Source organism: Fragaria vesca, linkage group LG3, assembly GCF_000184155.1.
Source record: "Fragaria vesca subsp. vesca linkage group LG3, FraVesHawaii_1.0, whole genome shotgun sequence".
NCBI lineage: Eukaryota > Viridiplantae > Streptophyta > Magnoliopsida > Rosales > Rosaceae > Fragaria > Fragaria vesca.
Genome location: NC_020493.1, coordinates 3,959,606 through 3,982,460, shown reverse-complemented (window position 1 = coordinate 3,982,460; position 22,855 = coordinate 3,959,606). Strand labels below are relative to the sequence as shown.

General features: G+C 38.1%; 3 protein-coding genes and 1 non-coding gene across 4 annotated transcripts; 1 reads left to right on the top strand and 3 right to left on the bottom strand.

The window, feature by feature from the left end:
* Positions 1 to 1,247: 1,247 nt before the first annotated feature.
* On the bottom strand, positions 1,248 to 4,380 carry LOC101292199 (G-type lectin S-receptor-like serine/threonine-protein kinase RKS1-like). Its single transcript, XM_004295351.1, has 6 exons — positions 3,141 to 4,380; positions 2,922 to 3,050; positions 2,595 to 2,779; positions 1,877 to 2,409; positions 1,627 to 1,780; positions 1,248 to 1,544 (listed from the first exon to the last, which is right to left on the bottom strand). The coding sequence occupies exons 1-6, from the start codon at positions 4,378 to 4,380 to the stop codon at positions 1,248 to 1,250; spliced, it is 2,538 nt and encodes an 845-aa protein (XP_004295399.1).
* Positions 4,381 to 6,957: 2,577 nt separating this feature from the next.
* Positions 6,958 to 10,802, bottom strand: LOC101291908 (G-type lectin S-receptor-like serine/threonine-protein kinase At1g11410-like). The gene is made up of 6 exons (XM_004295350.1): positions 9,530 to 10,802; positions 9,000 to 9,136; positions 8,494 to 8,704; positions 8,154 to 8,397; positions 7,911 to 8,064; positions 6,958 to 7,245 (listed from the first exon to the last, which is right to left on the bottom strand). Exons 1-6 carry the CDS (start codon positions 10,800 to 10,802, stop codon positions 6,958 to 6,960), a joined length of 2,307 nt encoding a protein of 768 aa, XP_004295398.1.
* Positions 10,803 to 13,239: 2,437 nt separating this feature from the next.
* Positions 13,240 to 16,916, bottom strand: LOC101291612 (G-type lectin S-receptor-like serine/threonine-protein kinase RKS1-like). Its single transcript, XM_004295349.1, has 7 exons — positions 15,641 to 16,916; positions 15,283 to 15,408; positions 14,910 to 15,103; positions 14,410 to 14,620; positions 14,134 to 14,307; positions 13,638 to 13,774; positions 13,240 to 13,542 (listed from the first exon to the last, which is right to left on the bottom strand). The coding sequence occupies exons 1-7, from the start codon at positions 16,914 to 16,916 to the stop codon at positions 13,240 to 13,242; spliced, it is 2,421 nt and encodes an 806-aa protein (XP_004295397.1).
* Positions 16,917 to 18,958: 2,042 nt separating this feature from the next.
* Positions 18,959 to 22,847, top strand: LOC101301270. Its single transcript, XR_184193.1, has 3 exons — positions 18,959 to 19,212; positions 21,146 to 21,397; positions 22,495 to 22,847. It is a non-coding gene; the product is annotated as an uncharacterized LOC101301270 (transcript).
* Positions 22,848 to 22,855: the final 8 nt, after the last annotated feature.

Sequence of the window (22,855 nt, the reverse complement as noted above, 5' to 3'; positions counted from 1 at the left end):
TAATGATGCCTGATATTTTAGGGCGCCTAAGTAAAGCTCCGCTCCATGTACAGTAGTTGGGTCTCTATTTTCACTACTCGTTCACTATGTGTTGAAAAACACATGAAAAACACAAAAACCTTAATTAGATGCATGTTGTAAATGCTCTTTGAAATATGTACCTTCTTGATGCGTAATTACTGGAAATGCGAAATTCATTTGTAAATCTACTTGTCTAAACTATGAACATATCAAATTAAAACCATGACATATGTTTTACGTATTAACAAAGATAAATTTAAGATAAGGAAGAAAGAAAGTGGAAAACAAAATACATACCCAAGACATTTGTGTCAACACGTAAATACAATTCTTGACCAACATTTGCAAACGTCCTTGTGTCCATCAAATTAATTAATCCCCATACCATGTCACGCATCCACCCTCAATTTTCCATCCACAGTTGGCCTTTCCACACAGGGATACTCCCTTTCCTCGAATGCATCCAGCCGACCCATCTCTGAAGTACCAATCAGAGGGTGATTGGGCTGCTTACCGTATATGACCAGGGCTCAATTTCCATGAATTACTGGCTAGGAGACCGGAGGTGTCACTGACTGGAACAGGGCTGTCTCTATTTGCAACCCAGACGATGGTTTGGTTTGGAACTTGGTTATACCATACTCCAACGTAACGGTGTAGGGATTTTCTGGGGCTGAAAACCCTAGTGCAAACTTTCTTATGAAAGAGACCAAAACGTCGCCGTCTTTTATGGGTTGATTGTGAGTAATGGCATCAATATCAAAGGAAGTGGAACCATTCGGTTGAAGGAGGAAGACACGCAACTATGATAAACCATTTAAGTTTGTTGGTTAACAGTTAACACTATGGACCTACACACATGATGCTCACATATGTATGTTAGAAAATATTTCAGGCAGTTTAAGACTCCGTCTTCATGTCCAAGAATGTAAAAGTCCAAGATAATCGACTATAAAATGACAATATGCATTAAGATATGTAGTTGGTGACTTGTTGAGAGTTGACAGTATTGTTTGTTTAGTTCCAAGCAGGTTTGAAGATAAGATGACTTTTTGCAGGTTATTGCCTTTGTTTTCAGACTATCAATATAGGATTTGGTTGGAGTTATTATCACCTAATTAGGTGCTGTACTGATTTAGTGCTGAAGTAAAACATATACATTACATATGTACGTATATAATATCATCATCCTCGGTTCTTAGCCAAAATTCACATAATCCTAGCTCTTACCGAGCTTCTACAATACTACATGTGAAATCATTCAGAGAATTAGATCCATCACGGCCACCGATATAACTGCTACTTCTCTCCAACAAGAATGCAGGTCTTCGTGGTGAAAGAAGAGCAGCATCACTACCTAGCATGAAAAGAACTTCAGACATGGTTGGCCGGTCAGCTGGATACTCTTGCAGGCACAAGAAGGCAATCTGAATACATTTCAGAACTTCATTGATGGGGTATGATTCACCGATGAACGAATCAACTATTCGCAAGACATTACCTTCTGTCCATAATTTCCAAACCTGAACACAATTTAGGTCGAGTACAAATTAGGAAAAATAAGTAGAGGGGTAAATCTGTTTGCTATTAGAATAGTATGCTCACATAGCCAACTAAGTTAGAGTCGGGATGTTCCTCATGGTAGAAGCCATTATTCTTTCTTCCAGTAATGATTTCTATTAGTAAAACGCCATAGCTATATACATCAGACTTCACTGAAAATCTTCCTCGCATTGCATATTCTGGTGACATATAACCACTGCAGCAGCAAATAGTTGGTTATCAAGCTTCTTTCACCAATCAATAGGCATGCATTATCAAGTTTATATCATATGACTCGGAGTAATTCACTTACTATGTTCCAACTACGCGCTTTGTATTTGCTTCATTTTGATCTCCCTTAAATATTCTAGCCATACCAAAATCTGCAATTTTGGGGTTCATAGAAGCATCTAGTAGAATATTGCTGGCCTTTAGGTCTCGGTGGATGATTCTTAACCTTGAATCTTGATGAAGATACAAGATTCCTCTAGTAATTCCGAGGATAATCTCAAAGCGTCTTGTCCAATCTAAAAGTGCTCTATTGGTATCATCTGCAAAGATTAGGTAGTTCAGATTAGGTTGCTTTTGTTTAAGTGACAATTTAAGAAATAAAAGCAAAGAAGCAGAAGACATACTAAAAATAAAATAGTCGAGGCCTTTGTTCGGTAAGTACTCATAGATTAGCATCTTCTCTTCATCTTGAACACAACAGCCTAATATCCTCACCAGATTCCGATGTTGAAGTTTCGCAATCAACACTACTTCGTTTTTAAACTCTTCAATCCCTTGACCTGAGGTCTTGGATAATCTTTTCACTGCTATTTCTTTTCCATTAGAAAGTACACCCTGAAAGGATAATTCATGTTGAACTTACAGTATACTTTAGTAAATTATGAATGTATTACACATTCAGTTAGCTTACACATAAATATCATATATCCTCATTAAAAGCATTACACAGTACAAATAGATGCATATCGGTGTATCCTATGATCGATTTGAGATGATATCTGAGGGAAACTGAGTAGTACCTTATAGACAGAGCCAAAACCGCCTGTTCCAAGCTTGTTTGCAGCAGAGAAGCTGTTTGTGGCTGCTGCTACCGTTGTTAGGTCAAAGAATGGCAAATCTGAGCTTATGCTACTTTCATCAGGTTCCATTCCACGAGTAGATTCACTGAAGGAGGTAAATGAACATTCATTTTGGCTTCTCTTACCTATCAATATTACAGATAGAGCTGGTGAAATATAATTGTGGCCAGACTTGTATATAGGACAACACATTAACCGAATAATGTTTTCATGAAGCCAAAAAGGAATAAGAGGTGTATGCATCTCAACAATGAATGACATGTTTACCTTTTCTCTTCCTCCTCTGTAACCGGCACACAAGCAAAACTAGTAGAAATAGCGCTAAAACAGATGCTAGTGAAATTGCCAGCTTTACCTTCTTGCTTAGAGAATCATTTGACTTCTTTGCGTATTGAGCTACAAAGAAAATAAAAATAAAAATGAAAAACACACTGAACTAGCATAGAAACATTACTCATTAGGGAAATAATGAAACCAGGAACATACCAAAGACGATTGGATCAACTCGTACATATAAAGCTTGACCAGCATCCGGAAGCATTCTTGTGTCCATCAGTTCCCCATACCATGTCACACAGCCAGTCTTGTCGCTGCTACTGTATGCAACGCAAGAACAATTCGTCAAACATATTTGCTTGCAGGCTTTCACACTCACATTCATATTAACAAGTGCACTCGACAAGTCTGGTATTTTCATACTTTCCAGGTTCACAAATTTTTCCCCATTTCGGCATGTAGATACTCCTCCTTTCTTCTTCACACACCCATCTGTCCCATCTCTTGCGTACCAATCAGTCGGCGACTTAGGTTCAAACCCCGGCAGGCAGCCGCAATCTATAGTATCAGCAGCGTAGGGATCACAGTAACCATTTGGACCACATTGTGCATAAAAATCGCAACGCTCTACCGGAGCAGACCAATATTCTGTCCACTGGTGTGCTCGATCATTCCACGTGAACCGTCCTAATGTTCCTGATTCATCCAAAACCGTCCTTGATAAATTTGACTGTCTGTTCTTAGCAGATGACATAATGGATACCTCATCTTCATTGTTCAATAAAATAGTTGTAGTACCCCATGTCTGATCAGCCCAAGGTGCAACTTCAGCCCTCCACCATGGAGCTCCATTCTTGTAAATAATCATCTGTGGAAATTCATTAGGGTCGACAAGCCGAAATGAACAGCTCCCGGTTCCTGGGTCATCTTTCGATTTCCAAGATGTTATGAACCTGTTCAGCCCTGACCGCCGGTTCAAACCAAGTTTCATAAATGGAAGCATTGTATCAGTGGGATAATCAAAGCCTTGCCATATAACCTTTTGACTATCCTCATTTTCAAGCAAGACAAGATTTCCTGTATCCAGAAGCTTGGCAATTGATGTGTTTGGAGAAGAAAGAGTGACATTAGCAGACCAAAGAGGGAAACTTCGGTTATTTCCATAGATGACAAGGCCTCCATCTCCATTTATGGATAGCACTCCAGAGGTATCAGGGACAGGGTTGTCTCTGTTTGCAATCCACACAACTGTTTGGTTAGAAATTTGGTTATACCATACTCCAACGTAACGGTTGCGAGAAGAATTGCCTGGACTGAAAAATCCAAGTGCAAAGATGCCGGAGACTAACACGTCCCCATCTTTGATGGCTTGGTTTAGCGTAAAGGAATCAAGGCAAACACAAGAGGGAAGAAGAACTAACAAGATAGGCAATATTGTGTCAAACCACATGGTTGTCTTTGCTTGAGTTGAGGAATGAGATTGCCCAATAAAAGAAAGAAAATAGAGAAAGGATACTGTTCTCATTTGGCATACTGTTCTGTTCTTGTTGGTTCTCCTTATTTGACCATCTGTTTTTGTGCAGCTGGCAGTCAAATAGAACTCATAGTCTCATACACATGATAATCAGAGAAGTGACGAAGTCTTTGGGTGTGATATAAACAAGTATAGAAGTTACTTTGTTTCAGGAAATATAAGGTTCACTATAACATTTTGTCTCCTTTCCATTTTTTCTTCATCCCCACTCGATGAAGCTTCCTCCTCTTTTTGTCACATACAGGATTTATCCCCTCTTAAAGTAGTAGCATCAACATCAGGATAAGCTTTTACACATTTGAAGAATGATTAAGAGTCTTGTTAGCTTAGTTAAGCACTCATTTGAATGGATCTTATGACCTCAGACTTGTCATCCGGTAGGGTGTTTGTCCATTTGAGACTTGTTCAAGTCTTCAAGGCGGATCGATGATCGATGGTGTATAGGTGTAGCTATACCATTAAATGTTTAGATTTGACAAAGCATAGTTATTCCATTTCTCTAGAAATTCTACAAGATGATCACCACAAAAATCCAGTATTTTTGACAGAGAAATTTGTTAATCCTCACATTATCTGCTCTGCTTTAAAACAGGACCATGAACACAAACAGGGCAAGATGCCTTGAAGAGTCTTCAAAGTATGTTGGAACTGGCATTTGATATCGATAAACAATTTGGGTTGACCCTGTATATATATTAACAAAGTTGACAAAGTAGAATGAGCTTTTCTCATAGTCGATTTAAACAAACAAAAGGTGCAATGGGAAAAACAAAACAAAAAAACTCACTAGCTGTTCTGGGATGATGTAATCTTTGTTGACAAGGTTTATCAACGCGAGTCTATCTTTCCAATACCAGAAGTTTCCACTCAAGTATTGGAGATGTATCTACAAGTGGCTAGCATATAGCTCAAAAACGTACCACATTTTGTATGCCGAAATGACTTCATCGATCCTCAAGAAACACCTGACAAACGTGCATTGTGAATTTGTGATCAGGTATTTCAAAGGAAAGTTGGCTTCTCATGATGAAGGAAAATCTGAGGTTCATGCTTACAATGGCCCTACGAAACAGGACACACAAACAGAGGAAGATATCATCAAAGCATATTGAAGAACAGTGGCCCTTTTGTATGGATAAACAATTTGAGCTGCCATTCCACACAGTAATATGAATTATCTTGATGGTGCAGTATATAAAAGTTACGATGTACAATACAAACTAACAAAAATACTTGGGTGCAATGGGGTACGTAGAAACTCGCGATTAAAACTCCTATGGATGAAGATCATCTTGATGTCTATAACGCTATATGCTTCAGAGGTAACACCCCATTACATTGGAATATAATAGATCTTCCATACGTTGTTATCTAACACTAACAGTAATATCTCATACAGGCTTCTTGTTGTACTCCATTTTTTTTTTTAAAGTGTTTGAAACCCAGCCTAACTAGGAGACTCAGCCTCACGTCCAGATTTTAATTAAATATCACAGAAATTACAATGTCTGAAAGTAAAAATACCTGACGGAATAGATAAAAAGAGAATAGGATAAACTCATCTCTTGTACAAAACCAAAAGAAAAAACATAAGAAAAGTAGTCATTCTAGTCAACAATAAGATCGAAAGTCTTCAACTTGGCTTTCTCCATTCCCCAAAATGAATACGACATCAAGAAAAGAGATAAGCTCCAGACATATTAACCCGCCATATGATATGGATTACCCATTGCATCTATATGCAAAAATGAGAGAAGTTCAACTGGGGGAGAATCATACTAAATTAAAGATGTGGATGTCAAACCGAAACTCGTTATTTTTTCAGCTACTGCGTTACCCTCACAAAAAATATGAGAATAAAGAAAATTCATGACACAAATTCGTTCAAGGCAATTAACCCATAAGATACGCAGCGGCCATGATGGATTAAAAGAAGAGGAAGTGTGACAAACCAAAACACTAGTTGAATCACTCTCAAGCCAAATACGATGCCACCCTAATTAATAAGCCAATTCAACTCCAATAATGACCGCCATTCACTCAGAGAAAAAAACACATCTGAATGATAGAATTTTCCCACTATTTCTATTTACGCATTACTTATTGGACTGACTTCAGCAAGTCAACATGGAAGACTGGTATGTGAGTCCCTTAACCTCACAAGTCACACACTAGTTCAATAATTCTGTCTTGCACGTCACTTATCTTTTGGCAAGAATCATATATAGGACCGACACATATTATTGTCTGAACCAAATTCCTATAGGAAATTTATACTTCTTATTTTACAAATTGAAAATTAGAAACCACTATATTTTATTTCTTCGCACATTAATTATGCATTTGCACCATGTTTAGATATAAAATATCTCTACATAAATTGATGGATCTACATTAAAGAAACATTGTTCAATACAGAGTGTTCATGTATCTACATCATTCCAAACTATAGGACTCTTAATTAGCGAGCTTGATTAGCATATACTATACAGTTCATATCAGTTCATTTACGGGATCAGCTCTTACACGGCTTGACCATTCTCCACTGTCATCACTTATCTCCAACAATGAATACGCAGTCCGTCGTTTTGGTGAAGGAAGATCTGCATCGTTACTCAACATTAGAAGAACCGCTGACATGTTTGGCCGGTCAGTAGCATACTCTTGCACGCACAAGAAGGCGATTTGGATACATCGGAGAACTTCATTGACAGGGTATGATACGCCGAGAAATGGATCAACGACTTCCAAGACATTACCTTCTTTCCACAAGTTCCATACCTAAAAATAAAAGGAGGATATTTCGTTAACATCATCATCTAGCTAGTAAGCATAGTTAACTTCTTTTTTTTGTTTTGGAAATGGCATAGTTAACTACTAGGTTGGGAATAATTAGTTAATTTTATGTTTTGCTGATAACATATAACTCACATATTTAACCAAATTTGTGTTCTGATATTGCGTATGGAACTGCCTAGTGTTCTTTTGACTGAAAATTATACAGCGCACCCGGGTGCACCGCGCACCCGGGTGTATCCACCGTCCATTTTGACCCGCCAAAAAAAAAAAAAAAAATTAACGGTGGAGATGACGGGTGCGCCGAATAGGCTCTCTCTTTTGACTAGTAATGATTTCCAATACTAGAACCCCAAAACTATAAACATCTGACTTTAGTGAAAATATTCATTTCATTGCATACTCTGGTGACATAGTTTTGGAAATGACATAGTTAACTATTAGGTTGGGAATAATTAGTTAATTTTATGTTTTGCTGATAACATATAACTTTGTTTTGGAAATGGCATAGTTAACTATTAGGTTGGGAATAATTAGTTAATTTTATGTTTTGCTGATAACATATAACTTTGTTTTGGAAATGGCATAGTTAACTATTAGGTTGGGAATAATTAGTTAATTTTATGTTCTGCTGATAACATATAACTCACATATTTAACCAGATTTGTGTTCTGATATTGTGTATGGAACTGCCTAGTGTTCTTTTGACCAGTAATGATTTCCAGTACTAGAACCCCAAAACTATAAACATCCGACTTTAGTGAAAATATTCCTTCCATTGCATACTCTGGTGACATATAACCACTGCATCAATGTCAACACATATGTTAGTTTGAAGGGTTAATCACTAATCAACATAATTTCTTCAAATTGATTTTTCCGAGTGTACTTACTATGTTCCAACCACACGGTTTGTATTTGCTTCACATTCACTTTGATCTCCCCTAAATATTTTCGCCAGACCAAAATCTGCAATCTTCGGATTCATCGAAGCATCCAGTAGAACGTTGCTAGCCTTCAGATCTCTATGGATGATTCTTAACCTTGAATCTTGATGCATATATAAGAGTCCTCGAGCAATCCCATGAATAATCTCACAACGTTTTGTCCAATCTAAAAGTGCTCTATTGGTTTCATCTGAATAAAATAAGTAGCTTAGAAAAGAAAAGAAAAAAAGTTGCTTATTATTTATAAAAATACAGTTTAAGGTACAAAAGAAAAAGGAAGACTCACTGAAAATGAAAAGGTCCAAGCTTCTATTCGGCAAGTGTTCATAGATTAGCATTTTCTCTTTATCTTGAACACAACAACCAAATATTCTCACAAGATTTCTGTGTTGGAGTTTTGCTATCAACATGACTTCATTCTTAAACTCCTGAATTCCTTGACCTGAATTCTCTGAAAGTCGTTTTACTGCTATTTCCGTTCCATTCGAAAGGGTCCCCTGAAATTATAGCTTTAATTAATATGATCATATCTCAAGTTTATCGTTCTAGTGTGTGTGTATATATATATCTATCTAATAAGGAAATTAATTCGTACGTTAACTAAAGGTAAGGATATCCTTGTTTGAAAAGAATTCTCTCTCTCTCTCTCTCTCTCTCTCTCTCTCTATATATATATATATATATATATATATACACACACACACACCCACTTCTTTGAAGTTCATGTATCGAATAGAATGAAAATGAGTAGAAATGTCTGCAAAATTTAAATTGTGAGTTGAGAAACACTACCTTATAAACAGAGCCAAAGCCGCCTGTTCCAATCATGTTTTCAACAGAGAAATTGTTCGTCGCGGCTCCGATGATTGTTAGATTAAAGAATGGTAAATCTGAGTTTGTATTATCAGATTCTGCAAAGTATGTTGACCCTGGATACAAGACAACTGAATAAATATGTTCTTGAACCCTTCCACGCCAAAAAAAAAAAAAAAAAAAAAAAAAGACCCTTCCACGCTGTTTAAAGGTCATGAGAAATGATTGCTTACCTTCTCTTTGCCTCCTTACCAACCAATACAAAAGACAAACTAGTAGAATGAACGTTACAACAGATAATGTTGACACTGCTAGTTTTTGCTTCTTGCTTAGCGAATCCCTTGACTTTTTTCCATATTGAGCTATTAAGATTGGAAAAATAGAAAAAACAAAATAAAATTGAAGTGAGGCCGCCTCTGTATGATTATCATCTATATTATCTTCTACTTATAATAACAAAATTTCAAGGAAATTAACAGGGAAGAGATATATAGAACAGTGTTACGTACCTAAGACACTTGCATTAACTCGGACATATAAATCTTGACCACCATCCAAAATAGTACTTGTGTCCATCAAGTCACCATACCATGTTACACATCCATTCTCCTCGCTGCTCTCATCGGCACCGGAGTACGCCGTGCAAGAACAGTTCCTCAAGCACTCCTGCTCACACCCTTTCAAACTCACGTTCATATTCACGCGTGCCCTCGACGAGTTTGGTATTTTCACATTTTCCACCTTCACAAACCCTTCCCCATTCCTACACATGTTTGCCTCTCTTGTCTCCCTTATGCACCCGTCCGAGCCATTTCTCATTTTCCAGTGAGTCGGCGACTTCGGTCCGAACCCGGGTAGGCAAGAGCAGCCGAGGGTAACCACCCTGTCTTCAACACGGTAAGGGTCACATTTACCATTTAAACCACACTGTCCATAGCTATCACACCGATCACTTGGGGCAGACCAGTACTTGGTCCATTGTTGTAATAGATCATTCCAAGCATACCATTCAACGACTCCTGATTCATGCAGCACCGTCCTCGGTGGGATTGAGGAATTGGTGTTAACGACAGACATAAGAGAGACCTCATCTTGATTGTTGAAGTAACGCATCACATCTTTCCATGTCTTGCTGTTCCAAGAAGTTATCTCGGATCGCCACCGTGGAGCTCCATCCTTGTAAAGAAACATCTGCGGCAAGCCATCTGGATCAACCCGGTACGAACAGTTCCCGGTGCCCGGATCATCTTTAGACTTCCAAGATGTCAGGAACCGGTTCAAACCGGACCGCCGGTCCACCATAAGTTTCATTCCTGGAAGCATTGTATTTGTGGGATAATCAAAGCTTTGCCACGAAACACTTTGGCTCGTATTATCATGCAAAACAAGATTACCTGTATCCAAAATCTTGGCTAAGAAATTACCGGGTGGATTTAGAGTAACATTAGCGGACCATATGGGGGTACCTCGGTCCTTTCCATAGATGACAAGCCCTCCGTTTCCATGTACTGCTAGGAGTCCACTGGTATCGTTGAGAGGTCTGTTTCTGTTTGCAACCCACACAACTGTTTGGTTGGGAACATTGTTATACCAGACTCCGACGAAACGCTTGCTGGAATTTCCTGGGCTGAAGAATCCAAGTGCAAAGATTTTCCCGCTCGAGACGAGAACAACGCCGTCTGTAATGGGCTTGTTTGGAGTAATGTTGTCAGAGGAGTTGGAACACTGGAGAAGAAGGAAGGTAAGCAATAAGCTGATATAACAATCAGCAGCAGAGTTCATGGTTTATTGTGACTGATTGCTCATAAGTGGAAGAAAGTAAAGGAATTAGAAGGTCTGTAGTCTTTCTTGGTCAAGCGACTCATCTCCTTTATATATACTAGGTTTTACAGTCTAGCAAGGTCAAACTGGAGACTCGTTCAAGGATGAAATTCGCTCTCCAGACATAAAAGTATTAATTAGTGTCTCGGGGACGATGGCTTTTAAATTTTGTTTTCTCCTCGTGGAAAAGACTAAGAAGTATGCACAGGCAAGGCCCTGGGGGATTTGCATTGGCTCGATCATTCACACTTGGCTGAGCTTGTCATAGAGAGTAATTAACTTGCTTCATTAGTCTTCATGTCCGCTCATGCACATTATAAATTACATGTATAACAAAATCCTTCAAAAGACTGGAGATAAATGTTGATCTATAAGACAGTTTCATGAAGATAGAGCAGAGAGTATTAGGGTATTTCTAAGTTACCCACTGACCGCCGTCGACATGCATGGTTGGTTGACATTTGTAATGTCAACGGGTAGAAACTGACTTTCGGAAACAGTCTCGCCGGCAGTATATGTAGGTATTAGAGAAAGTTTTCCAATTTGGAAACATTCCGCAGATAATCCCCGTAGACTTGGATAAAAAGTCAGCTAATCCATAATTAATATTTACAGTAGTTTAGGTTACGGTCCTAAATTTGGCGCGCACCAATTAATTAATCTTCTGCTACTTACTGGATTACATCGATGTATTTTGCAACAAATTCCTTTATCATTAGGAGGCTCCTCCGGTGAGTCCCGGCAACGGTCGATTCCGAAAGGAGGAGAGGAAGGGAAGATTGGGCTCATGGGCCTATGTCATCTGAATTGGGCTGCAGCAATGTGGCCTAGGCGGGCTGGGCCTCAGGGTTTTATCTTTTTCTTTTTTCTTATTTGGGTTGGCCTACTAGGTTTTGGGCTTCTAGAGGAGTGACACCTATGAGTCTATACTGCTTTGAGCGAAGCTGTTGTTTGAGTGGAAACGTGCACCATTAGGTCTTAGGCGTCACATTCAACAGGACGACTGTTTTATTTCAAGGTTGTTTATTAGATTTAGAGGTTATTTAACATTCTCTTTTTAGTTGTTTAAGATCCACATTTTTGGACCGTAGTTTTGAGGTTATTTTTTTAAATCTTAGTTCCTAGCTAGCATTAGTGGCTTTCACTTGCATTTGTATGATCTTCGGACCACTCATGTTTGACCGTTTTGGTCGTCATAATCTTTGATCAATAGAGTTTTTCCTTTTCCCTCAAAAAAATAAAATAAAATTAGTGAGGAATATGTAGCACCTGCATATATCCCAAGTTGTTTTTCGTAGTTAAATTTTTTAAATTTAATGTTAAATATGGCCAACCAGTTCTTTTCGCTCTTGCTATAGCACTCCTAGCTAGCTGTTGGCTACTCAAAATGAAAACATAATGTTGAAACTGGAAAGAATGACATGTCACAGTTAGCTTTGAGTAGTATGTACCATGGCGACTGATAGCTGCAAAAAGATTGACGGTTCTACTCAAACACCATTCGATCAACTCACTAAAACAATTGCACGGACTCATATTCTCATGCATAGTCTCATATACAGGTAAATCTTGCCCAGCATTCAGAAACATATTTATGTCTATCGAGTCCCTTCGCCCAGTTATTTACGTACACATGCATCCATTTTCTTCGACGCTCGGATATGCCATGCATGAACAGTTTCTCAAGCATTCTCGCTGTCCCGATCGCTTGCTTTTAAGTTCAAGTTCATGTTCAAACTTGGGCAGACGAGTCCGATGCATTTGCAAATTACAAGTTCCACCTTAACAAATCCTTGTTTTCGATAGAGACCTTCACAAAGCCATTTCCACAAGCATGCATGGCTAGTTCATGAGCTGAAGGTGACTGTGACTTTGACATTTTCAAAACAAAATAAAAAATTTGAAACAGGTCATCGATTAACACTCACATTTGCATGATGCCTAGCTACGCCAATGATTCGAAACAAGCAAATATTTAACAAGTATAGTAGGTACGCACTCTCAAGTTGAACATGGAATATGCACCTTATAATTCAAAACATGCAAACAAATCTTTAACGAAGGTTAATTACTCGAGTCGGTTGTTAATTTGAATATGAAAATGTTTGAACATGCCAAGAAGCATCTTGAAATGGAAATGGAGGTGGGTTAATTGGAGGTGAACCTCAAATGTAACAATACTATTCACGATAGGATTACTATTTATTCCCCTTGTTTAGTTGCATGGAAAAGAACTATAAGAAAAACAACTACATTTTCAGAGTTATATGTTGGAACTTATTCGTTAATTAGACCCTAAAATATTCAAAGGCGCGCAGAGAACGTGTAAAATCGATATTATGTAAACTTTAAAGTATCAATATTCATCCTAGCTTTAAGATAGATCCTAGCTAGGCTCTTATCGAGCTTCTACCATAGTACATGTCACGTCATTTACAGAATCAGCTCCATCTTTGGTTGATGAATCTCCACTAGTAGCATTTCTCTGCAACAGAAATGCAGATTGTCTAGGTGAAGGAAGTGCTGCGTCATTACCTAACATGTTAAGAACTGCAGACATGGTTGGCCGGTCAATTGCATACTCTTGCACACACAAGAGAGCAATGTGGATACATCTCAGGACTTCATTCCTAGGGTATGATTCACCCAGAGATGGATCAACGACTTCCAAGGCATTACTTTCAAGCCACAAGTTCCAAACCTATGAAAAATTTACATCATCATCAAGTTAGCACGTACGGTTATAATGGGATGATGAAGTTGTCTGCAAAGAGCTAGTATTGTTAATTAACTCACATGTTCGACCAAATTTGAGTCTGGAGATTCCTCTTGGTAATAAACTCTGTTCTTTCTGCCCGTAATGATTTCCAGTAGCAAAACCCCAAAGCTATATACATCTGATTTTACAGAAAATCGTCCTCGCAATGCATACTCTGGTGACATATAACCACTGGACAATGAGTTTGAAAAGGTAAGCGATTATATATATATATATATAAATATGAAATGATAAGATTGTATTTTTACCCAAAAATGACATAGCATGAATTTTTTATTTAATGATGTGGATAGGTGACTTGGCATACCATCTAGGATTAAAACCATAAATCATAGGCCTTAATAAGGCTCTCTAGCACTACCCATATAGAGAATGAAATTACTACGTAGTACTACTCTGAATTATCATGCATGTTGTATCTATGTTCTATTTTGAAGGAAATTACTTACTATGTTCCAACCACACGATTCGTATTTGCTTCATTTTGATCTCCCCTAAATATTCTAGCCATACCAAAGTCCGCAATTTTGGGATTCATGGAAGCGTCTAGCAGAATATTGCTGGCCTTTAGATCTCTATGGATGATTCTTAATCTTGAATCTTGATGAAGATACAAGATCCCTCTAACAATTCCACAAATGATTTCAAAGCGTCTCGTCCAATCTAAATCAGCTTTGTTGGATTCATCTGAAAAGAAAAGAAAGCAGGACCTTTAGAAATTAAAAACAATTCTAGCTTCCCTATTGATCAAGTCTTAGTAAATGATGCAAAAGCAATTTTAAGACTTACTGAAAATGAAGAAGTCCAAACTTTTGTTTGGCAAGTATTCATAGATAATCATCTTCTCCTCATCTTGAACGCAACAACCTAAAATTCTGACAAGGTTCCTATGTTGGAGTTTTGAGATCAGCAACACTTCATTTTTGAATTCTTCAGTTCCTTGGCATGAATTCTGCGATAGTCTTTTCACTGCTATTTCCTTTCCATTAGAAAGCACGCCCTGAAATTACAATAACCAAACTCAACTTACTGCAGCCTTGCCTTGAGTAACTTATATGTTATAGACACTCAATATATATGTTAGAGAGGGCCACCCTGAAAATAATCAAATATGCATAAAAATAATAGGAATCCAAATTCACTTGATAAGGCACCTTCAGGTTTGAGGGTGAGACTTGTTTTTTAAATAGTCTATTTCCGAGGAACTAATATCGTCTAATCTCTTATTAAAAAAAAAGATAATGTACTTGGACATTCAAAAAATCTACTAATCGATCGAGGGAAACAACCTTATAGACAGAGCCAAAACCACCTGTTCCAAGCTTGTTTTCAATAGAGAAATTATTTGTTGCTGCTGCTACGATTGTGAGATCAAAGAATGGTAGATCTGGCCTAGTATCATCAACATTTGTTCTACCACTAGATTGCCCCTGGTATGACCCTATGCTGTGTCCAAATATAAATTCATTTTGTCTTCTTGTACCTGCCATCAAACACAGAATCAATTCGATCTTTTAGTCTTCTCGATCACCGGCCAACTCATGAATTATAGAAAGGGAACTAGGGAAGTTCATTGTGTACGTGTGATTCGAGCAAGGGAGAAGTAAGGTAAAAAATGAAGTTGAATCAAAAACAAAAAAAAGTGGGAAACTATTAACGTACCATTTCTCTTCCTCCTTACCAACCAAACCACTAGAGAAAACACAAGAAAGAGCACCAGAACAGATGCCAGCGAAACTGTCACTTTTCCCTTCGTGCTAAGATCATTCGACTTCTTTGCATATTGAGCTATAAAAGAAAGAAGAGAAATTCAACAGTCTACAAAAAATGAGTCTTCATGAAATAAGTACTTTTGCTGATTTCCGAAAGCAAAGACTGTATGAACTAAAATGCATGATCATTTATATTTCAATATAGCTATCAGAGTCATGTGAATTCTAAAATGTAGTCCAGACGTTTTAACTCAGAAACATTCAAGCATGCAGTAGAAGGTATAAAGTACTAGCTAGATGTTACGCACCTAAGACAATTGCATCAACTCTCACATATAATACTTGGCCAGCATCAGCAAGTGTTCTTATGTCCATCAAATCCCCTGGCCAAGTCACACATCCGCTGCCCTCATCAGAACTCGAGTATGCCATGCAAGAACAATTTTTCAAGCACACTTGCTCACATTCCTTCAAATTCAAGTTCATGTCAAAACTTGCCTTAGACAAGTCCGGTATTTTCACACGTTCCACCTTTACAAATCCTTCCCCATTTCCACACATTGACACTCCTCCATTTCGCCTTAAGCACCCACCCGATGCACCTTTCCAGTACCAATCATACCAACCATCTAGTGACTTTGGTTCATAACCGGGTAAGCAAGTGCAATGGATGGCATCCACATCGTAAGGGTTACAGTTTCCATTCGGACCGCACTGTCCATACATATCACAACGCTCTACCGGAGCAGACCAGTACATGTTCCATTCATGTACTCGATCATTCCATGCGGACCGTTCCAAGATTCCTGATTCATCTAGCGTAGTCCTTGCTGTTAAAGTTGACTCATTGTCTGGAACATACATGACGGAAACCTCATCTTCATTGTTGATGTAACTCACCGAACCCCTCCATAGCTTCCCAGTATAAAATCCGATTAGAGTCCGATACCGGGGAGCTCCACCTTGGTGCAAAACTAGTTGCGGGAGCCCAGTTGGGCTGATCCCATAAGAACAGTTGCCTGTTCCTGGGTCATCTTGGGACTTCCAAGTTGTTAGTAACCAGTTCATCCTGGACCGTCTGTTATATCCAAGTTTCATATATGGAAGGAGAATATTTGAGGGGTAATCGAAGCCTTGCCATATTAACCTTTGGCTTTCATTCTCAAGCAAAACAAGATTTCCTGTATCCAAAAGCTTGGCTGTAGAATTGTTTGGTGAAGAGAGAGTAACGTTTGCTGACCAAAGAGGGTTACTTGAGTCATTTCCGTGTATGACGAGGCCTCCATCACCATTGATCGATAGCACTGCAGAGGAATCATTAACTGGGTTGTCTCTGTTGGCAACCCAGACTACGGTTTGGTTTGGAACATTGTTGTACCAAACTCCAACATAGCGGTGCTGGGAATTTCCGGGGCTGAAGAACCCTAGCGCAAAGATTTTCCTGCTAGAGACTAAAACGTCGCCGTCTCTGACGGGTTGGTTTGGCGTAAGGGCGTCAAGGGGAAGCTGGCAAGTTGGAGAAGCTAGAAGAAGAAGGAAGAGAATAAGCATTATCTGGATAAACGGTTCGATACTGAAACTCATGGTTGGCTTTTCTCTGTGAGACGTTTTGCTTTGGCAAAGTGTCTGTGCATCACTAGCTTATTCCAAAATGGACCGACTTCATATAAGTCTCGTTTGTTTCATGGAAAGTAAGCATGAAAGTTGTTCATTTCCAGTGTTTGGGAAAACATAAGAAAATGAAACACTTTCTTGAGTGATGAGAAAATATGAGGGAAAATGGTTCCTTAGGATTTGGAAGGAACCATTTTCTTTTTTTCTTTCCCTGCATTTATTACTCACAACACAATTTTTTATTATATTAAATTTCAACTCTTTAACAACTTTCTAATAGACTTTCTTGGTGTTACCAAACATCGAAATAGAAAGTTCTTATAAAACATCGAAAGTTCTTATAAAATTTCATTTCCCTTCTCTTTCTTCTCTTTCCTTTCCCATAGGAAAGAGGAAGGAACCACTTTCCCTCTGTCCAATTGACTAGTGTGTGAATGTGAGTCAGTCCAATTGACTAGTGAATGTGAGTCCTTAACCTCACAAAGGTTCCCTTTACGTCAAGTAATATTGTCCACACCAGATCAGAAATCTAGGGACACAAGACTAGCAGCTAGACATTTCTAAAGAAATGGACACACGGGAAGAAAATTGCAAACCTCATTTGAAACTCTACGTCATAGATCAACATCTTAGTGATGTATGTATGAACAAAGGCCTCAAATTCCTATATGTACTGAAACAAGAACCTATAGTTGTATTCCAGCTCTCTGCTTACTGATCACTCATGTGAACATCAGAACCAGTTATTGTCATATATTTTAATATTTATAATATATATTTATATAATAGCTTATATTTTTATCAAAGATTCAAGATTTGAGGCCTTACCGAGCTTACACTGAAGTGCATGTTACATAATTGATAATTTAGGAGGGTTCAACCAATTAGTAATGAGTGGAGAGGCTTAAACTCTTATAAATCACAGGCAATGTCTCATTTTTCCCAATGTGAGATTGATATCTCAACACGCCCCCGCATGTATGGCGAATTTTCAAGTCTAACACGTGGACAACATTTGGGGTGACGTGGAGTGCGTGTGACCTTTGGGCTTCACACGTGGACATGGGTAACCCGCTTTAATACTATGATAAAGTAGTCTAGAGTTCACATCTAAAATTAATTGACAATGGGTGGAGAGACCCAAACCCTTATAAACTACAGATAAAGTCTCATTTTTTCCGATGTGAGATTGATATCTCAACAAGTTATGGACCTTAACATGCAGTTATTGATAATTGATAATAACTTGTCTACAAAATGTAGATTGTTTAGGTGAAGGAAGTGTTGCATCACTGCCTAACAGCTAAACAACAAATGACATGGTTGGCCGGTCGGTTGCATACGCTCTTTTGCGCAGAAGAGTGCAATTTTGATCTATCTTGAAACTTCATTGACAAGTATGATGCACATAGCTATAGTAGAGGAAATGAAACAACTTGGTAGAATAGAAGGAAGATCACATTACAATATGTTATTTATAAACAACATGGTAGGATTGGTGGAATGATTGTTACGACGTACTTATGATTACGATAAATAGTACATAGTGTTCATATATTCACTAATTGACCAAATAAACTTTGCTCGATCATCTTTAAATTTGCAATCTAATTAATGATTGAAAACAAAATAATTATACTTAGAAATAACTCTCTATCATTGGAGTTATATCACGAGGTGTCCTTGGGGTTATATCACGAGGTGGTTGAGCATATATGTCTTGGCCAGCGTGATAAAGATCAACATGACTACGTCGCAATGTACTAAGTGCTATATATATATATATGGATGAGCTCAATAGATTCATCTAAAACTTGCTTTAGAAGTGTTGGGCTTTCAGCCAGACCGCACTATCCAGCCCAAGTTTTATAATCAAAGCCTCTCAGTCTCTCAGTCTCGAGCAAAACAAGCTGAAGAAAGAGCAACAGTAGCTGACCAAAGAGGGATACTTTGGTCCTTCCAATATATCATTACTTCAGAAGGCCTTCTTCTTCTTCATGTATCAACAGAGTTCCAGAGCTAAACAGCAACCGGGTTGTCTCTGTTTGCGAACCCAGACGATGTTCTGGTTTGGAACATTGTTGTGCCAAACTCCAACACAGCGGTTTATCGAGTTTCCTGGGCTGAAGAACCCAAGTGTAAATCTTTCTCCGGCGGACACAAAAACGGCGCCGTCATGGTGTCGGAGAATGTGCCACTCAGAAGAAAAGATGAGTAATTTGATGGGACTTGATGAAGCTGCAGAGCCCAATGCCCATTAGGGAAGGTGAGTACCATGTATGACTTTGAAACACACATGCATGATGTCCCTAATCTTAATTCGATTGTCTTAATATTAAACTGCAGCTGTCCTAGATCGTAGGATGATCTTAGTTCCTTTACCTTAATTTCTTAAACTTAGGATCATATAGATTGATTAGTTTTCAATCAATTGTTGTTTTGGTTGCTGCTGTACAATGTTGAACAGAAAACGCTGGGGAGGTGATTTGAATTATTGGGGTGAGCTTGCGTATTTCTCATGTGCTAAAATATTTATCCCAGGCATCTCGGTTGGGCTCAAGCCAATACTGTGAATGACTGTCTTCAATAACCCAACTCCTATAGCCTACATAACAAATACCAGTTAGCTAAGAGTCTAGGACCTGTTGTTGAGATTATATTCTAGCTAAGAGTCTAGGACCTGTTGTTGAGATTATATTCTAAAGCAAAGGACCCTGGTACTGGAAAAAATGCTGAAGCTTCACTATACATTGTCGTCATTTAGTCTTCCATGCGTCAATGGTGCTTTGGGTGATTCAACAGGTAAATGAATTATGATCCCTAAATTTTCTGACACACAATGGCAGGATTTATTGAACGGCAAATCGTTTTCTCGTTTTTGTGTCACTTTCTTGAATCCATTCTTTTTAGTGGTTGATGTTTGTGAAGGTGGATGAGCTTGTAAAATTCAGTGCTGTTCAGGCTGGCTAGCTAGTGGAAAAGACAGGAATGGAATACAAGGATATTATATGATTCCAGACCATTGAATTAGAAGACAGAAAAAAAGATAAAGGAAAGGAAACTGTTAACCTGCTATTGTTTCTGTTATTCTTCATTACTAGATTCTTTTCACACACACACACAACCGTTACCCCAGTCTGCTGCTTAGACAAGATCCTGCAAAGTGGGATCCCTTTGTGCTATGATCCCGCTCAAGGGACTTTTGTTTGTTCTTTAGGCTTAAGTTTAAGGTTTATCTAATGGTTCTGGGATTCCCAGAACTTGAGTGATAAATTTTAAATTTGACACCATAGCTTGTCGAGACCATAAACAACAGAAAGTTTGAGGTTGTTGTATGAGCAGTTATCGGGATCCCATCTACTCTTATTTTCACGACTTATTTATAAATTTTATATATAATATTTATTTTTAGATTCTCCTTGCTGGCATGACTGAAATTAATTTGGCCCATGATTTCTGAAATCAAGCTATTGCTCTTTTATTCATAGTTTCTTGATATCTTTTTTTTTGGGATAAATATGCATATCTATGTATTTATTTACTGATGGCATGACTAGTTTATCAGCTTGGATTGCTGATGTAAAATTTGGATACTTTAGAGCATATTAAATGGAGGGTAGTAAAAGAGATTTCCTTAATGTCACCCCAAATTCTGGTTCAACACTTTATAAGTATCTAAAATGGATGTTCTGTAGGTTTGAGCCCCTTCACCAATGTTTAGGATTAGTGTTATACAATGTATACATTGCCCATTCCCTAAACCAATGTAGCAGTTGTCTTGCCAGCCCATTCCCAGTTTCTGTTAGTGTTATACATACCCCTACTTTTGTTTGCTGCTCTACAATGTTGAACAGAAAACTCTGTGCTCTTAACTGTTTTTTTTAATACTTCTCTAAACCCAAAACACTAGTTTACTTAACAGAAGATTCCTTTACATTTGTTGTTTCGGATTCATATATAAACAAGAAATCTTACTACTTGAATATGTATGAAGAAAACTTCAGTATGTAAACACTAGCAACATAATGCAGACTTTTTGGCGGAAAAAAAAACATAATGGAGACTTGTGTTTGTTTTTAAGGAAATGATGCACATGCTGCGCCTTTATCGTGCTTGGAGCATAATTATAGTTACATTATTTACGGAATAAGGCCCTCGTCCTGGTGTTGATGGATTGCTGGATTGTAATATGAATGCAGGTTTCTTAGGAAAAGGAAGAGATGTTTCATTACTCAACATGAAAACAACTTCCGACATGGTAGGCCGATCTGTTACACATTCTTGGATGCAGAGTAGCGCAATCTGGATGCATCTTGAGACTTCATCACTAGGATATGACTGAAGCAGTGATGGATTGACTATCCCTAGTGCTTGCCCCTCTCTCCACAAATCCCAAATCTGATGCAATTCAGAAAGCCGTTTTAGACCAAACATTCAGAAGTACAGCATTGGTGAGTAAACAATAATATTTATTTTGCATTACTTACTCTTCCAATCAAATTTGGGGCGGGACTTTCGGGATCATAATCAGTGTTTCTCTTGCCACTTATGATCTCTAGCAGCAAGACACCAAAGCTAAAGACATCAGATTTGATAGAATATCTCCCCTGCATTGCATATTCTGGTGACATGTAGCCACTGTAGTCACAGAACAGGAGATAAGCTATTGAACATGTTCAGTTGTTTCATATGAATCCTATAACATATGGGTGTTCATGTAGTGTAAAGTACTTACTATGTTCCGACCACTCTGTTTGTATTAGCTTGGATTTGGTCTTCCCCAAACATTTTAGCGAGTCCAAAATCTGAGATATTGGGGTTCATTGCAGAATCCAATAGGACATTGCTAGCTTTTATGTCCCTATGGATAATTTTTAGTCTCGAGTCTTGATGAAGATATAAGACCCCTCTTGAAATTCCATTAATAATATTGAAACGCTGTTTCCAGTCCATTGATAAGCTTCTACTTTTTCCTGGTCCAAAAAATAAAACCATAAATCAAAGAATTAGTCCAGAATGAGGCAAGTGTACAAGATCTGCTCGTGGTTATACATTAGTTCATTTACCATGGTAAAAATCAATTATATAGCAGATCAGATAAATGTACTTGTAAATTGAGAGGTGTACCAAATATGAAGAAGTCCAAGCTTTTGTTTGGTAGGTACTCATAGATCAGCATCTTCTCTTCTGAGTCGATGCAGCAACCATAAAGCCTCACCAGGTTCCTGTGCTGAAGGTTTGCTATCACCATAACCTCATTTTTAAATTGTTCTAAACCTTGCCTAGAATCCATTGATAATCTTTTCACAGCAACCTCTTGTCCATTAGCTAGGAGCCCCTGCCATCATATTACTGACTTCAGTCAATAGTTCAGATTATAATGGAAGTGGGATTTCAATGTGATGTATGGGTAGGAGGACTTCTATTAACTTTACTCATCTGTCTTTGCTTTGACAAGTGCTTAACCCTATAAATTGATTGTAGCAATGCAAATAACAGATTGAATTGAATGGTGTTTAATTACGAATGCACGTATTATTTTTTACAGGGATATGTAGCTACCTTATAGACTGAGCCAAAACCACCTTCGCCAAGCTTGTTACTAATGGAAAAGTTGTCTGTGGCAACAACTATGCTGTTTAGGTCAAAAAATGCCAGGTCTTGGTTCATCTCCCCATCATGCCAGGTCAGTGGAATTTTACTGTCATCATGCTTCATTTGCCTGAATTGCCTCAGAGATCCTTTAAAACATAGATTGAAGTAACTTTCTATCAGTAACCATTTCTTGGCTGCCCTTTTACACACTATGCAGTCTATGCTTCATAGATTATCATAGGAGTTATTAATTACTATAATCTGAAATAAAATACATATCTTGAAGGAGTAGTTTTCTTACTTTTTGTCTTCCT

Coding starts and splice junctions, on each gene's coding strand:
- LOC101292199 (XM_004295351.1), bottom strand. CDS start 4,380: ATGTGGTTTGACACAATATTGCCTATCTTGTTAGTTCTTCTTCCCTCT. Junction 2,410..2,594: donor GTTTTGGCTCTGTCTATAAG/GTACTACTCAGT, acceptor TTATCCTTTCAG/GGTGTACTTTCTAATGGAAA. Junction 1,781..1,876: donor AAGCGCGTAGTTGGAACATA/GTAAGTGAATTA, acceptor TTGCTGCTGCAG/TGGTTATATGTCACCAGAAT.
- LOC101291908 (XM_004295350.1), bottom strand. CDS start 10,802: ATGAACTCTGCTGCTGATTGTTATATCAGCTTATTGCTTACCTTCCTT. Junction 9,137..9,529: donor AGTTAATGCAAGTGTCTTAG/GTACGTAACACT, acceptor TCTTGTATCCAG/GGTCAACATACTTTGCAGAA. Junction 7,246..7,910: donor ACACAAATCTGGTTAAATAT/GTGAGTTATATG, acceptor TTTTATTTTTAG/GTATGGAACTTGTGGAAAGA.
- LOC101291612 (XM_004295349.1), bottom strand. CDS start 16,916: ATGAGTTTCAGTATCGAACCGTTTATCCAGATAATGCTTATTCTCTTC. Junction 15,104..15,282: donor GGTAAGGAGGAAGAGAAATG/GTACGTTAATAG, acceptor GTTTGATGGCAG/GTACAAGAAGACAAAATGAA. Junction 13,543..13,637: donor ACTCAAATTTGGTCGAACAT/GTGAGTTAATTA, acceptor AATTTTTCATAG/GTTTGGAACTTGTGGCTTGA.